The 14,930-nt window shown below is 37.0% G+C and overlaps 1 protein-coding gene across 5 annotated transcripts in view; it reads right to left on the bottom strand.

Moving 5' to 3' along the window:
• LOC143213364 (uncharacterized) overlaps positions 1 to 14,930 on the bottom strand; it is a 66,132-nt gene that overhangs the window by 15,798 nt on the left and 35,404 nt on the right. For 2 of the 5 annotated variants that reach the window (XR_013009963.1, XM_076433133.1), the window contains exon 3: positions 14,513 to 14,779. The exons of 2 other annotated variants lie outside the window; for them this stretch is intronic. Coding sequence is in view for 2 of the 3 variants with exons in the window: in XM_076433133.1 (XP_076289248.1) it covers positions 14,513 to 14,761 (249 nt within the window). In the remaining variant the exon portion in view is untranslated. The remainder of the gene's footprint in view (positions 1 to 14,512; positions 14,780 to 14,930) is intronic. One more of the 5 variants, XM_076433134.1, reaches the window with a different exon arrangement.

The raw sequence follows: 14,930 nt of genomic DNA, 5'->3' as shown, positions 1-14,930 counted from the left end.
ACAGAATTTTTACGGAGTAGAACAAGCGTTTAGTATTCGGATTATACCACTTCGATTTGCATGACTATTACACCGGCCAACAAAATCAAACTTTTTTCATCATATACAATTACTGTTGGGTGATTCTTATAGAGTTTTTTGCGGTGATTCCGAATTTGTCCTGAATTTTTCCCCTAGACGCACAATTTTTGAGAAACATGATTCTGGAGAAAATACATTTTTCAACTTTAAACTAATATTGCGATGTTATTATAGAAGATATCGAATTGTTCTTCTGTAAACCAAGTCCAATTTCTTGGCCGCGAGGCCGAAATAAATAAATAAATACTACTACTATTGAATTGTTCTTTGCAGAAAACGATTCTGCAGACTTTCCCGAATACAGCGATATCCAATATTAATACATTATGAATGTTTAAACACGTTTACTGTATCGCTGTATCCGGGAAAGTGTACAGAATCTTTTGCTGCAAAGAACAATTCAATATTTTGTCAAAATCATGTTTCTAAAAATCTGTGCGTCTAGGGGAAAAATTAAGGGCAGATTCGGAATCAGCGCAAAAAGCTCTATAAGAATCAGCCAACAGTAATTGTTTAACAAATTTGGTGTTGGTTTGGTGTTTGGTTATTATTCCTCTTGAACCTCTCATATCTGTTAAATGAATGACTTTTCACGATGCAATAAAAAATATGTTTCCATTCGAAAAATGTTAATAATTAATGTTAATGTACGCTACGCGTCCACCTACGACGAAACTATTCTCGTCATTATGTGCCCCTCTCGTGTGTATCCGTAATAACGCAATTAATATTAGCAGTCTGCGTGACCTTCTAGTATAGTAGTTGCGTGAGTCTCAATGTCTACAATACGCTTAAGGATTGCAGAAAATCGTGATTGCCATCTTGATTCCGTACTACACCCAGACGGCAAAATTCATAGTACTATAAATAGTAAAATTAAATAGTACAAGATTTCGAACTAATGACACAAATTGTTGAACTGGTGTATACGCTTGTACGCGCGATCATTACTTGAAATAAGAAAGAATATTCCGGTTCCATATCTTACTCAAGAATGATTTTTACTTCCTGTTATAGATAACGTTAACGAGCTCAGTCAGCGACAGACGTCGACAACTGTTTAAAATTAAAAAGACAATGAATTATTAACGTGTAGACTGATAATATTATAACCTCAGGAGGAACAGCCAATTAAATATTGACGTCGGACAATGTTATCTAATGTAAATTGTCCACAAGCTGTACACAGGTGTTTCGAATCCGAGAAAGAACTCCAGGCTAAAGTGAAAGAGACATGCGCCCCGGTAAGAAGTTGAAACTTTACTGGCTTAGTTTTAGTTCGTTGCAAAATTTTTGCTATGTCCATTCCCCCAGCATGGAAGTGCCCGGGAAATTTGCATTTCCCAACGTTTTTACCCCCTTCTGTTTCGTTATTAGTACGACGGAGGCCTTCTCCTTATTTACCCGGTATCCTAATTAAGGCTCTCGAGAATAGTTTTAAAACTCTTTGAAGTTATGGTCCGCTTTTAGCAGTACATTTTCATTACGGGGAATAGTTCGGAGCAAAACCTGCGGGCGTAAAACCGGGAAATTCTAATTAAATGCTCGTCAAAATCTCACCGAAACATTTCGTCTCCGCATTGACTGCTCGGAGAATCGTTACCTCAAACGTTCGTGCGTTCATTCAAAAAGTGGATCAAACACTTTCATGATATTTTCGTTTCTCTTCGGTTTAATTGAAATATGATCAAGATTTGTGACATACTAAAAAGTGAATTTTACAAGGGTAAATACAAATGTAAATATGTATATTTCACGTTGTCGTTGTGAAAGGTGCACATTTATAATATTTACTTTAATAAAAAAATGTTTTACACATTTTTAACACTAGATTTACGGAGCTCTAAACATAACTATTTCACATTATTTTATAAACATAACAAGAATGTGTCTATCCAAATTTTTGGCCATTTCTCCAATAATATACAATAAAAATAAATTTGGTAAATAATTTCTCAGGGAAGCATATCGTTACAATCTTAATAATCGCAAATTAAGAATATTAGAAAACACGACAATTTACCTGACAACTTGAGTGTTAAAGACATTAAGGAGCACGACATTTTTGTTTATGTTTCAGTAATCAATCAGAATTAGAAATAGTAATTAGAAATAGTAAGCATAGAAAATTGAATTTTTTAAGGAAATGCATGTGGCGTTGGAGGTTTGTCGAATATAATTATGTCGAATATAAATGTTAACGGGATAATTAAATCGCGTAGTGCGTCACACGTTGAGAATTAAGATAAATCTCCATTTGTTTAACTGGAAGCGAAACGATATCGAATATGTAGTTGGTTTACGGCTTCGAGCCGATAATTGATATCTACTAGCATGGTGTTGATCGTACAATAGCGCATAGAACGTTATTTCGCTTTAATTGACGACGGTAATTTAATATTCGCTAAACATCCCACTGTCGTGCATGCCAACCTATTTTCGACGCCGCGCTAGAATTGTTCGTCCATTTTTATCGGGAATCTGTCGATATCGCTTCGACATGATTTAATTACGAATTGCTAAGAATATACAGCGACCAAGATTAAAGCCTTATTCGAAGGAAACTACCGTCGTTCGTTATTTATTAAATTAATATAATAGCTACTCTACTTTCGAGCGCGTATTCATTTATTTTATTCATGAACTGTAGTTGCGGCAGCTATTAAATGTAGATCCCTATCAGTCGCTACGCCATTTTGGATCTGTCTAATGACACAGTCGACTGATTTATAGTTACTCTATTTAGTTCATTTAGAAATTGTAGCATTAGATCGCATTGCAATATTCGCGTGACATGTGTGAAGTAAATTAATTATATTCTACATTAATCAATTAAATAATAAATTGTACGACATTATAATTAAAATGGAAATTAAATTGCACTCGACTCGTCATGCATGGATATTCATGGCCCAGGAATTACACGGTTGTAAACTCAGTAAGAACTGATATCTATTAGGTTGTAAAGAAAGAAATGCAGGATTTTTGTTCCTTTGTTTTAATCGCAATTTTATACCAATTAATATTTACTAATAATAATTTAAAGCTTGTTTTACGCTCTTTAATTATGCTTTTGATATTCAATTTTATTCAGATGTTTATTAAATCATATTTTATTTCAGGATGTCAAAACGAGATTATCGCATTATTGTTTTCTTCGAGTTCACACTTTTACCTTCGCCCCATACTTCGTTGATATTCCGAGCCGCTTGAGCGGCACTTCGGCCTAGTTTGAACTCATACAAAAAATAATGCGAATATCGCGTTTTGACATCCTGAAATAAAAGCCAAATAATTTAATAAAAATTTGAACAAAATTATATATCGAAAGCAAATGACATATAACTCATTAAAGTAAGGTAACTATTTATTGGTATAAAATTGCAATTAAAACACAGGAACAAATATCCTGCATTTCAGTCTTTACAACCTAATATTAATCCGTTTTATCGTTACGATTAATTTTTTTATTGATAGGGTTCGTATGTTCACATAATAATTGTAACGATGTATTATAACGTTTTCATCTCTGTGAAAATATTCACAATTTTAGAGATAAAATGGCTTTCGAGATGCGGAGGGAATAATCTATTTCCTGTATTTAAACGTTCCATTTTAATTTTATACGAGTTCTGCAAAAGCCACTGTTTTATCGATTTCGAAATACAGAACGGATGAATGAACTTGACTAATGAATGTGACATTTTCAAATCTGGTAGACTAGCTCGAGTAAAATAAAGCATAGCAGAAATTAATCAACGATTTTTAACGTTCTGTCAGATTGAAGTTTTAGTAACGATAAAAAAAATATATGTATGTACATATGCATATCTTTTTACGTTATCAAATCCAACAGAAGCTCTCTGAATTTTAAAATAACGCTTTGCATGTCATATAGACAGGGGAGATTATACTTGAAGTTTTACAAAAACATTTTACGAAGAATGAACTAGTTGTTTGCTGGTATTTAAAACATGTACAAAGGCTGTGTACTTTTAGAATTTGAAAATCGTATCTAGAAATTCCGAAAAATTGTACTTTTCGGCTGTGTTGGGATGCGAATCGTTGTTGAAGCGACCTAGATGTGGGAGCTGGAACTTTATATATTAATGCAGCGTTGTTATAAAAAATCGCGTGTAATTCCTGTTCACTTACACCGACGTTGCGTTACACACGAATGGAACGACGCGCGTCACTCCTGGAAAAGCTATTTCCTGCTGGGCAAAACCTCTTTTCCATCTCGGAAATCATCTTGAGACCAATTTACTCCCCAACTCGCTTTTTCGGATTTCTCCGGAACAGGAAACGCACGGCAGAGTGGAAGAAGAGCAGCCAAGGGACTCTAAAACACCATTTAATCGGGAAGATTACGCTTCTAGAGCGTTCGGCGCTATTCCCTATTTAGTCCAGGGTTATGGTTCTTTAATACTCCTTTGACAATCCCAGTGACCACACGAGTTCAACTCTCACTCGGAAAATTTATAAATATAATCTGCCTCGTATAACTGGTTTTCGTGCTCATACAGGGTGTTCCAAAAATGTTGTACTTTCTTAACAGGGATGTTTTCTACGGTTATTTCAAGTAATTATTTCGTTTACGAAAATGTCCTCCGCGGCTTTGTTCAGGAGTTATCGACGAAAAACACGGACCAATCAGAGCGCGGCTACTACGGCTCGGCCAATACCAACGCCACGCTCAGCGGGACCTCTGCTCTGATTAGTCCGTGTTTTTCGTAAAGGAAAAAGGTACCTGAAATAACCTCAGGAATCGCCCCTTTCAAGGAAGTACCATATTTTTGGGACACACTGTATATTCTAGAGTATTCAAACGATTTTCTCGTGATTGCATTGAAAAGATTGTCGAGATCTGAAAATGGCTGGCATGTGTTGCCTTATAAAAATGACATCATATAGATTTTCTGTGATTTCGTTTATAATACGTGTTTAGATATAAAAATGTGTATTTCCATTCTGAGTGAAAGTGTCATTATAATTTCTATAATCTCCATTTTCTCACTTTTTTCATCTTATTGAAATGATTAAGGAAGGAATTACAATTTTCCTTGATTTCTTACTATTAATGAAGACAGTTTTTATTTTGCATAAAGCCCCACGATTTTAACTGCGGAAATATTTTCGGACTTTTACAGCTCGAGTGGTAGTACCTAGTACTCGCAAGAAGATTTTTTTTTTTGGTACAGGTTGAAACCTGTGGTTTGATCTTGAGGTTTTTGGTGTAAAGTTTCCTAGAGCGATATTGCTCTCCACACTTCGAAACGTGTAACGATTTTCTTGTTGGTTAGGTTTAGCATTAGCTATCTTGACTGTTCTTTAAACAAGAAAACTTTCAAAAAACTTGTTACAGTTTATTAGCTATGTTACTAGCTATACGTCATGAGGGTGAAGGTAGAATAGTACTCACAGGAAGTAGAATCGGTGGACTATTTACGGACACGTCAGCCTATTCTACAGTGTAGAATGCTGATGGAATGCTAATGGAATGCAAATTGCTTCTGTTTCCTGCATTCAACGTAAATAATTTTGACTTTGCGTAATGATTCACAGAGGGATATCTTGATCGGCAAGTGGTTTAGTCGATTTTTAAAAATGTTTGTCCCGCTCAAACAGAGTGTCCGACTGCTAATATTGGGTTGGCAAGAAAGTAATTTCGGTATTTTAAGGTGAAATAGAACCCAATTTTTTTATTCAAGCAATGATCATTAATGAATAAGATATTTTCTAAAGATATTTTTTAAAGTTCATCGCTTGAATAGAGAAATTAGGTTTTATTTCACGTTAAAATATCGAAAGTACTTTTTTACCAACCCAATAGATGCTAATTGCAGATTTTGCAATTGAAAACAGTAGACGAATTAACACAAAACCTACCGAGCCTCAAAAGTAACTGGTATACACACACACATGTTCCCTTATAAAAATGACAAGATTCATTTTATTTAGACTTTGTGTAGGTCCTATTGTAATAATATGTGCTCCACTAAAGATAATCTACACAATCATTTCTTCAATAATTAATCGTAAAATAAAAATCTGAAACCGGTCATTCTGACCGGTGATGGAAGGTTTGGTGTTATAAAAGAATTTCATTTGGCATATTAATTTATCAAAATCAATAAAGTGAGAAAGAAATTTCAGTTTGACTGTTCGTTCCTGCAGCTAACCAATTTTTATATCTCACAATGATCCGCGGTGAAATCGAGAGCTAACTCGATCATCGCCTCGCTAGGTCGACTCTTAAAAAGGTTCACTTCGCTTTAAAGTGTGTATGGAGACTTTCTGGACTGACTGTAAGTAAACGGACCGATTCGTCCTTTCGGCCATCGCGTCGTTTTGGGACAATGTGAAGTGCCGAGAATGTGCGGTTCTCTCCCAACGTATCATTGTCCGGCAATAAAGAGGGAACCGGTAGCTAGCAGGAAGAATGAACGCCGCATGGCAAGCCGGGAAAAGGCGACGGGCACAGGGGGAAATCGATGAACCGGGATGGCAAAGTTTCCCGTTACCACTTTCCTCCTTTGCGCGGACAAAGAGCAAGTGACAGGACGAGTGGAAAGTTGAACCCTCTTCGTTACTTCTGAAGTCTTTTGCCGTGTCTCTTTGCCCCAGACCGGGAAACGTTTGAGGATTCGCGAGTCTCCGCGGCCCTCGCGGATTCGCCATCTCTTTGCTCCTTCGACGAACACCGACCAAGAACTAATGCATTGAACTTGGCAGATGCTGTAGAACCTGGTGCTAAAGTATAGGAGTTAGCCTTGTGTTTGAAATTGGTCATTGCTGAGCACTCGGTCCCCAATTCCTTCGCTTTTGTGGCGTTCTATTGGTCCATAAAATATGAAACTTTATAGATTTTATGCATTTATATCACTCCAACGTAAAGAAATTTTTATCCAATAGAATAACTACCTTAATGCAAAATAAAGTGGACTCTTCCAGCGGTCAATTCTGACGAGTCGAAAATAATATGAGACCTTCCACTGTATTCTCAAGTTTCTGTTTGACGAATCAATTTTTGCCACAAACGCATAAAATCCGCAGTCTACTAATAAACCAATGAGACTAGCATTTCCATGCCTTCTTTCTAGCCGTGAAGAGCTGCTGAAGAAAGGCTGAGGGGCCAAGAAAGAAGGGACATTGGCGAAGAGAGTGAAGTGTTGGCCGGAAGTAAGCTAACTCGGTTGCAGTGGATCGCCAGAAGCTATCGAGACACTTTAATTTGCCGGAGGGCGGCAAAGCCCTCCTCGGCCCGATTTACGCGCGATTTTAGGTCATAATCTGTTCTCTTTTATTCGCGATGACTGTGAACTTTACGCCGGAGATTAAAATGGTTTTCGGCTCGCTGGAAGAGAGACCACCCCCGCGTTCTAACCCCTAGCTTAGCTACCGTGGACTCTCTTTGCCGTGTGTCCCTTGGCCGCGATTCGTATCGATTCTTGTCCGTTCTGCCCGTCAAACAAACCTTTTTCTCATTTCAACCGGATCACCGCGATATAATAGAGCATCCCTCATTTGGATTTGCTAGCTGGCTGCTGAATTAGCGACCTTTAGCACATTGCCGACCGGAGACGCCAATCCACGTCTTTCGCTTGCCGAACGTTGCTGACACAAAAAAAGTTGCAAGCGAAGCTTGATAGCGATATAGCTATTGTTAAGAGCGTTTTTTTTAGGTGTCGATAGAAGTATTCGCATGGAAGAGGCATCGAGTGGAAACGAGGACAAAAAGATTATATATTAGGTGTACCTATAAGTTCCTTCCCCCTTTTTTTACGATCATAACACTTCTGACTGAATTCGAATTACTTCCCGATTTTGGTGTCATCTGAAAACCGTTCATTTAGTTATAAGAAGAGTCGTGATGAGCGCTCTAAGAATTTCCAGTCCTATGCAACAATTTCAAGCAATATGACGGGTGAGAAGCATCATTTACGTCACTGCCTACTCTCTGCGTTCCAGCTTTGGAAATCAGCTGCTGAAGCTACTGATAAGGTTTGTGCGGCACTGGGAGAGAACGCTGTATATCTCACAGAACATGGAAAAAGTGGTACCAAAGATTTAAAGCCCCAAAATTTTAATTTGGAAGTCGACGATCGTCCAGATGCACCGAGAAAGTTCGATGACGGTGAGTTAGAGTTTAGAGGAATTGCTCAACGAAAATCCGACCCAGACGCAAGAAGAATTGGCGGAAAGATTGGGAGTCACCAGACAAGAATTTGGAATTGAATTTGGAATTGAATTTGGAAAAAAAAGGGGAAAGAACTTATTTGCACAACTAATATATTACGAAAAAATATGACGATTCATTCGCACACACGTATATGATTGCTTTTCATAAATAATGGGTGTAATTGTATATTTTGTTGATAGGCAGGAAAGCCATTTTGGACATTTGCAGAGATCCTCGAAAATCATGATTGATGCAATTAACTGATTAAACGAATCGTCGATTATTAAACATCAATCGTCGGCGGTCAATCACTAACTAAAAATACATGTGCATCGTTAACGATTAATTTTTAATTTTTCATGGAGATTAAATATAAATTTAATGTAATGTATGCTTTCAATGCATTCATCAGTTTCATTAATGTTTGAATATTAATAACAAAACCAGCGACAGCGTATATTACAATAGAAATACGTTTCCTTCTAGCGCTATGATTTATTTTCAGCATCTCAATGCGTATTTGATAGTTTCGTGATCGGACATTTATTCCACGGTGTAAATTTTCATATTTAATTACCGGTCCAATTATCGCTGAAATAACTAAATCGGTACGCCCAGTTGACGCTTGAATGTCTACATTAAATAACTGTACATTTAAAACGTAAGCTGGGGGATCATAAACTCTCGATACTTATTGGTGAAGAGCATCGATAAAAATTGTCCACTCTAGGACAATTGAATCTCTAATTGGAGGAATATTTATTGCTATGAGACAATTGGTACGATTGTGAACGTATTTGTATAATGGCTGTTCGACAATGGGAAACTGGGTTCCATTTTTGCAGATGTCTGTGGAGTACGGATTGCTTCGCACTATTTCGAATAGACAATAATACGTTACCACGGTGACGTTAGCAAATGCGTTAACTTTACAGATCGCGTGGAGCGCGACGGGGAATTCGGTACTATGTAATCGTGTGTCAGTAATCGCGTGAAACTTCACAGCGAGAGGAAACTCCATTGTATTTGATTTCGCGGAATTGGCAGTGCAACCGAACCGAAAGGGGGAAATAAAAAAACTGTAAAATTGGTAATTGTATTTGACAACGCAGTGGAAGCGCGTGCACGTTTTCTCAATTTATTAGGGCAGCAACTGTGCAAAAATGTATTTCCTATATTTGAGGGTAAAATCATAAGATCAAGAATACAATCTCAATTTTTATCTTGAAATTTTAACCCTTAGTATTGTTTGTTTGTCGCTTATAATTAGACTGCGGATCTTCATGCAATTATGACAAAAATGAGATGCCGTAATTCAAAATAGGCCAAAGATTCAAAGAATTTAAGCATGTATTATATTTTTGACGTATTAAGGTTATTAACCCCTTGCCGTATTTTAAAGAGTCAGACTCGTTATGAAGACTGTAATAATGCATAACAAATATGAATGTTAAACGTTTCTTTTTAGATCATATAAAATTGGACTCGTTTGTAATTAATATTTAAGCATTAACCCCTTGCCCTACGATTTATTTTAAGGTTTCAGTGATTAGAACTTTTTTTGTAGATTGTAATTTCCTAAAAAAGGAGAATAATTATATAAATTGTATTTCTATATGTTCTCCAATAGCCGTATATTAACAAAACCAAAATAGAATTTTATTTCAGTTTAAAGGAAATTATTAACATACATTTTTATCAGAGACTGTGTAGAATCTTCATCACGAGTCAGACACGATATTGTAAGGCGCAAGGGGTTAAAATAAATTTATTCATACAAAAAATATATATTTCCTTTTCTCTTCTACGACATTTTTCGACGTTTTAATCACTGTAACTGTAAAGAAAATGGTACGGCAAGGGGTTAAAGAATCAGAAGCTTCTGCGTGGTTGTTGTTTCTTGCAACTCATACAAACAATTTTTATTTTGCATGAAGTTCCGCAGCCTACTTATAATATAAACTGGCTAATGAGAGAGAGTAATGTAATAAGCTTACCGTTCGCAGTTTTCGCTTTAAGTAGTAGAGCCGCGTTATGGTCAGACACGCCATCCAATTGTATTAGAGAAATTGATTTACTTCTTTCGTGTTAAAGCTACAGTCGACTAGTGAAATTTTCTTAAACTGGACAGTTGGTCATGTTAATTTTCAGTTGATTAACAATTCTAGTTAAACTTCATTTTAAAGTTTCATCATTTTTGCTTGCGTTCGTTCAACACCAAAGTTATTAATGATCATAGGTAACAATTTTCTCGATGTTAACCCCTTGCCGTACCATTTTCTTTACAGTTACAGTGATTAAAACGTCTTTAGGCACAAAAATGTCGTAGAAGGGAAAAGAAAATGTATATTTTTTGTATGGCTACATTTATTTTAATGCTTAAATATTGATTACAAACGAATCAAATTTTATATTTCATCTGAAATGAAACGCGTAACATTCATATTGGTTAGGCTTTGTTAAAAACCTTCATCACGAGTCTGGCTCGTCAAAATACAGTCAAGGGGTTAACATTAAAGGTGCAGTGAACTCATTAAAAGTTTGTTTAACGGTAAAGTAGACGTTTATCTCAATTTTACGTTAATTAGCAATTCTGATTATCTCAAAATTCACACACTTCATAAAGTACTGTGAAATAGCAATTTTTATTGCTCCCGACATCGCTTTATTCGATAAAAACGCTAGCATCCGAGGCTAACGACAACGACGCGCGCTATCATTATCCGAGTATAGTATTTAGCAACCGTAATGCGATACACGTGGTCGTCGGGAAATGACACGAATTGATCGCCTCGCGCGGTGCCAAGACCAGCCGACGAAAGAATTACAATTTTTGTTCTCGCTAACGGATTAATGAACGCAATTCGTTTGCGTTAACGAACCATTGAGCGCCATAATTCACAGCCGATGTCGACAATGAAAACTATCACTAGCCCGGCGCGACGAGGCCGGATAAAAAAAAGAAGAAACAAGCGAACACACTCACATACGCACAACAGAGAGACCAGAAATTTCGTTCGAAATGCGCGTGTTCGAACAAAACTGCACGCTTGTTCGACAGAATCGGTAAATTACCGTGTATAAATCCACTCCTTTGGGATTGTAATTCTTCCGGGATCATACAGGGTGCTACAACCGAGAAGGGGTGTGATTCTACATTACAAAATATTCGAAAATGTTGGATAAAATGTATTGATCCGAGGCTTTGTTTTCGAGAAAATCGAGTTTGGAAGTACCAGTGAGAAATATTACTAATTCCATCCTCAACATGAATGTTTATAACGGATCTTCAATGTTGATATTCACAAAAATAAAGCGTTCTATTACATCCTATTATAGTCATCTCTTCTTCGGTTGTTCTACCAGACACCGACCAGCCTGTGTATTCCGGCTACCAGATGAAAGTTTAACGCGATAGCTATTCTACGATGCTAATTCGCCCTCGTCGTTTCCGTAGAAAGGATGTTCTGCTATGGATAGTTGAATGAATGAATAAATAATGCGAAAGAAAATGTAGATGTACGGCGCTATTTTCTAAGAAGATTGTCGGAGGTGCACGTGTTTCGCCATTATTACGCGATCGCATGATTTTCTTTAGCCGTTTATGCAAATTGACCTGGTCGATGAACAATTTTCTCCCGTAAACACTTTTCAGTTTCACAGTGGTACGAAAAATTAGTTTCCACGGGGAAATGTTCGTTCGGGCATATTACGAGATTAATTTGACAAAGATTGGCTTGCAAGTTTCTGTTTCACTAAACAAAGAAACTACGCGCGAAACAAAACCTCAAAAATATCCTTAATCTGTGCAAAATTGTTGTCGAAATTCGAATAAAAAAAGCATAAATCATTTTTCTAATTTTGCAAAAGTTGACTTGTTATAGTTCGAACGATGCGGGAACATCGAGTGAACCTATTTACAAAGTTTCAAGTAAATCGGCTTTCGAGATATGAACTCAGCCAATTACGAAACCGTGTTTAAAGTTTCGCGTACTCTTACAAGTTATAATGTGTAGAAGATAGCCTCCAATTTACGGGCGGAGAAATTGCAAATTTGGAAATTTGTACACTTTAGAATTACTAAAAAAAAAAAAGAGAGAGAGGAATAAAACTGTAGGTTTGTTAAAGGTGTCACAATAGAATTTCAATGCAGTTCTCAATGTGTTCTCTTTGAGGAGATAAAGAATATAGTTTGCAGGAGTCGCGCAGTTATCGCCTATTCAGTGGAACGACTCAGAGTTTGGTACGGCAAACAGTTTGCTATGAGGTCGTAAGGGTCTCTACTTGCAATTAGAATCGATCTATCGTTGTGTTTTTACGATCTGCGGATAGCAGGCAAACACTTCAGACTAATTCGTAATTATCTTAATACTTAATCAGAATCCTTGCACCCGTTTTTCTTTAAATCTACTTGCTTAAATTGGCGTGACGAGAACTCGGAATCTAATCGACCGATCTATTTCGTCAGTTAATAAACAGAATCAGCTTGGCCTCGAGAAAATCACATCACAGAGGGAAGTATAGCGTATAAATAGCTGAGACAATAAGATTATTACATCGTCAAGTGACGCAACCTGAAGCCAAATTGATTCGGAATCGATAGTTTCATAATATATATCGTCTCTAGACCACTTCAAGAATCAACGGGAATTTATTATTTACCGAGGAACTTTTTCGCACACGTGCACTGTTATATTAGAAGATTGAGCAAACAGCGTCTTACGTTTTGTTGAGCTTGGTTTCCGGATACACAGTGTCAAGAGATTTTCTCTGTGTCATCATCAGAAAACGTTCACATTTCTCTGCGCTGCTTCAAGAAATAAAAGTCTCGAACGGTAAAAAATTCCTTGCAAAGAGCACAAGTTACATTTTCACTTATTTCAGTGTCAGTTTTTGTTCATACTTTGCTTGTTGTTCCACTTTTACGAAAAAGACTATCTGGAGAGTTGGCGAAATGGTACAGAATCTGTCAAGTTAATTGTAGCCAGAGACTTGGCCTTTAACATTAGGGTTACTAGGTTTACGGGACCCGTCAAAATGACGGGTTCTAATATTCTTAATTTTGAGATTACTAACGATAAACCTACCACGGTCAAATTGACCGGTTTTCTGATAATTTCTAACACAGTTATTGAAATTATGAAAACGCTTTCATAGGAAATTACTGAATTGACTTCTTTATTTAAGCACATAGTATAATGAAAAGCGTACAGGGTTTAAGTAAATTCAATCTTCTAAATTTTATGAGGTGCTTCACTTTTATATGTTGCAAGCTTGGTAGGTTTAGTGTTAAGATTGTAAAAATGCTTCCCTGAGGAATTATTAACTAAGTTTATTACTTAGGGTATATACTAGTCGAAAAAACTTTTTAAAAACCACGTTAATATGAAAAAATGCACCAAAAAGGAGAAAATAATTTTTTTAGGCATTAGTGACTATAAATAAAAACGTGGAGCGCTAAACTATATTGATGTAATCTTCGCGGGTGCTCCACGCTCTTATTTATAGTCACTAATGCCTAAAAAAATTATTTACTCCTTTTTAGTGCATTTTTTCATATTAACGTGGTTTTTAAAAAGTTTTTTTTACATATTTTTTTTATTTTCTACTTTTTAGTAATTTTTAAATGGAACGCAAGATATAGTAAGACTGGTATGAAACAGTAATATACATATATATAGAAACGCAAGATAGAATGAGGGGATGACCCCGAGAGACGACGTCTCTTTATGGAGTTCCAAGTCTCTAGCTCATCGGGAAGTGATTTAAAATTCGATTACAAGATTTGACGCATACAACAACGACAACATCGACAAGCTAATATAAGCGTGGTAAAAATGGCCAAAAATTTGGATAGACCCATTCTCGTTATGTTTATGAAATAATTTGAAGTACTTATTTCTAGAACTCCGTAAACCTAGTTTTAAAAACCGATCAGTTTGCCAATTTTTCAACAAGAAACGACTCATTTTCAGAGGTACCATTTTTCGATAAGAACACGAATAAAATAGTGAACGTAAAAGACTCTCAAGGGAGAGTTGCTGAAGTGGTCTGCTAGGAGAGCAGCAGGTGAAAAATTTTTTTCAATTGGAAAACGGGAGAAAAAATGGTAAACCGTAGAAGACTCTCTGGAGAGTTGGTAAAACGACTGGTTGTTAGATGGTAGGATGGGGCCCGGGTGATTAATCGTAGCGAGAGATTTGGCTCGGTCAATTAAACGAATACAGATGGTCCTAATTGCGTACTCACTCCGAGTTCCCCATAATCTGGACGATCGGGCGCAGCCGGCAATCGATGTCCGCTCCTGTGACCTCCCAAGGCTCCGGTGCCACCTACACCCACGCCACGCCTCTCGTCGATCAGGAATATCTCTGTAAGCACGATCAAGCCGAACACCGCGAAGAACATCACCACCAGCATGAACGACATGTTGGCGCGTTCCTTCAGAACGCCCGCGTTCGCCCGGCTTCCGCTGGTCCCGCTCCTTCGGGAACCCATCCTCGAGAGGCTCTGCAACTGAACAACCATAACGCACCGTCACCAGTCCCAAAGTCGCTACACCTATTCATCATAACTAGACTCCGGATCTTCATACAAGATAAAAAGTTTGTGCATCATTTGCAAGACACAAGCTCTAGAAATGAATTTACATTTTTCACGAATAATT

The sequence above is a fragment of the Lasioglossum baleicum genome, chromosome 11 (genome assembly GCF_051020765.1).
Source record: "Lasioglossum baleicum chromosome 11, iyLasBale1, whole genome shotgun sequence".
Lineage (NCBI taxonomy): Eukaryota > Metazoa > Arthropoda > Insecta > Hymenoptera > Halictidae > Lasioglossum > Lasioglossum baleicum.
The sequence above is the reverse complement of the archived record's forward strand: the minus strand, read 5'-3'. Positions and strand labels throughout refer to the sequence as shown.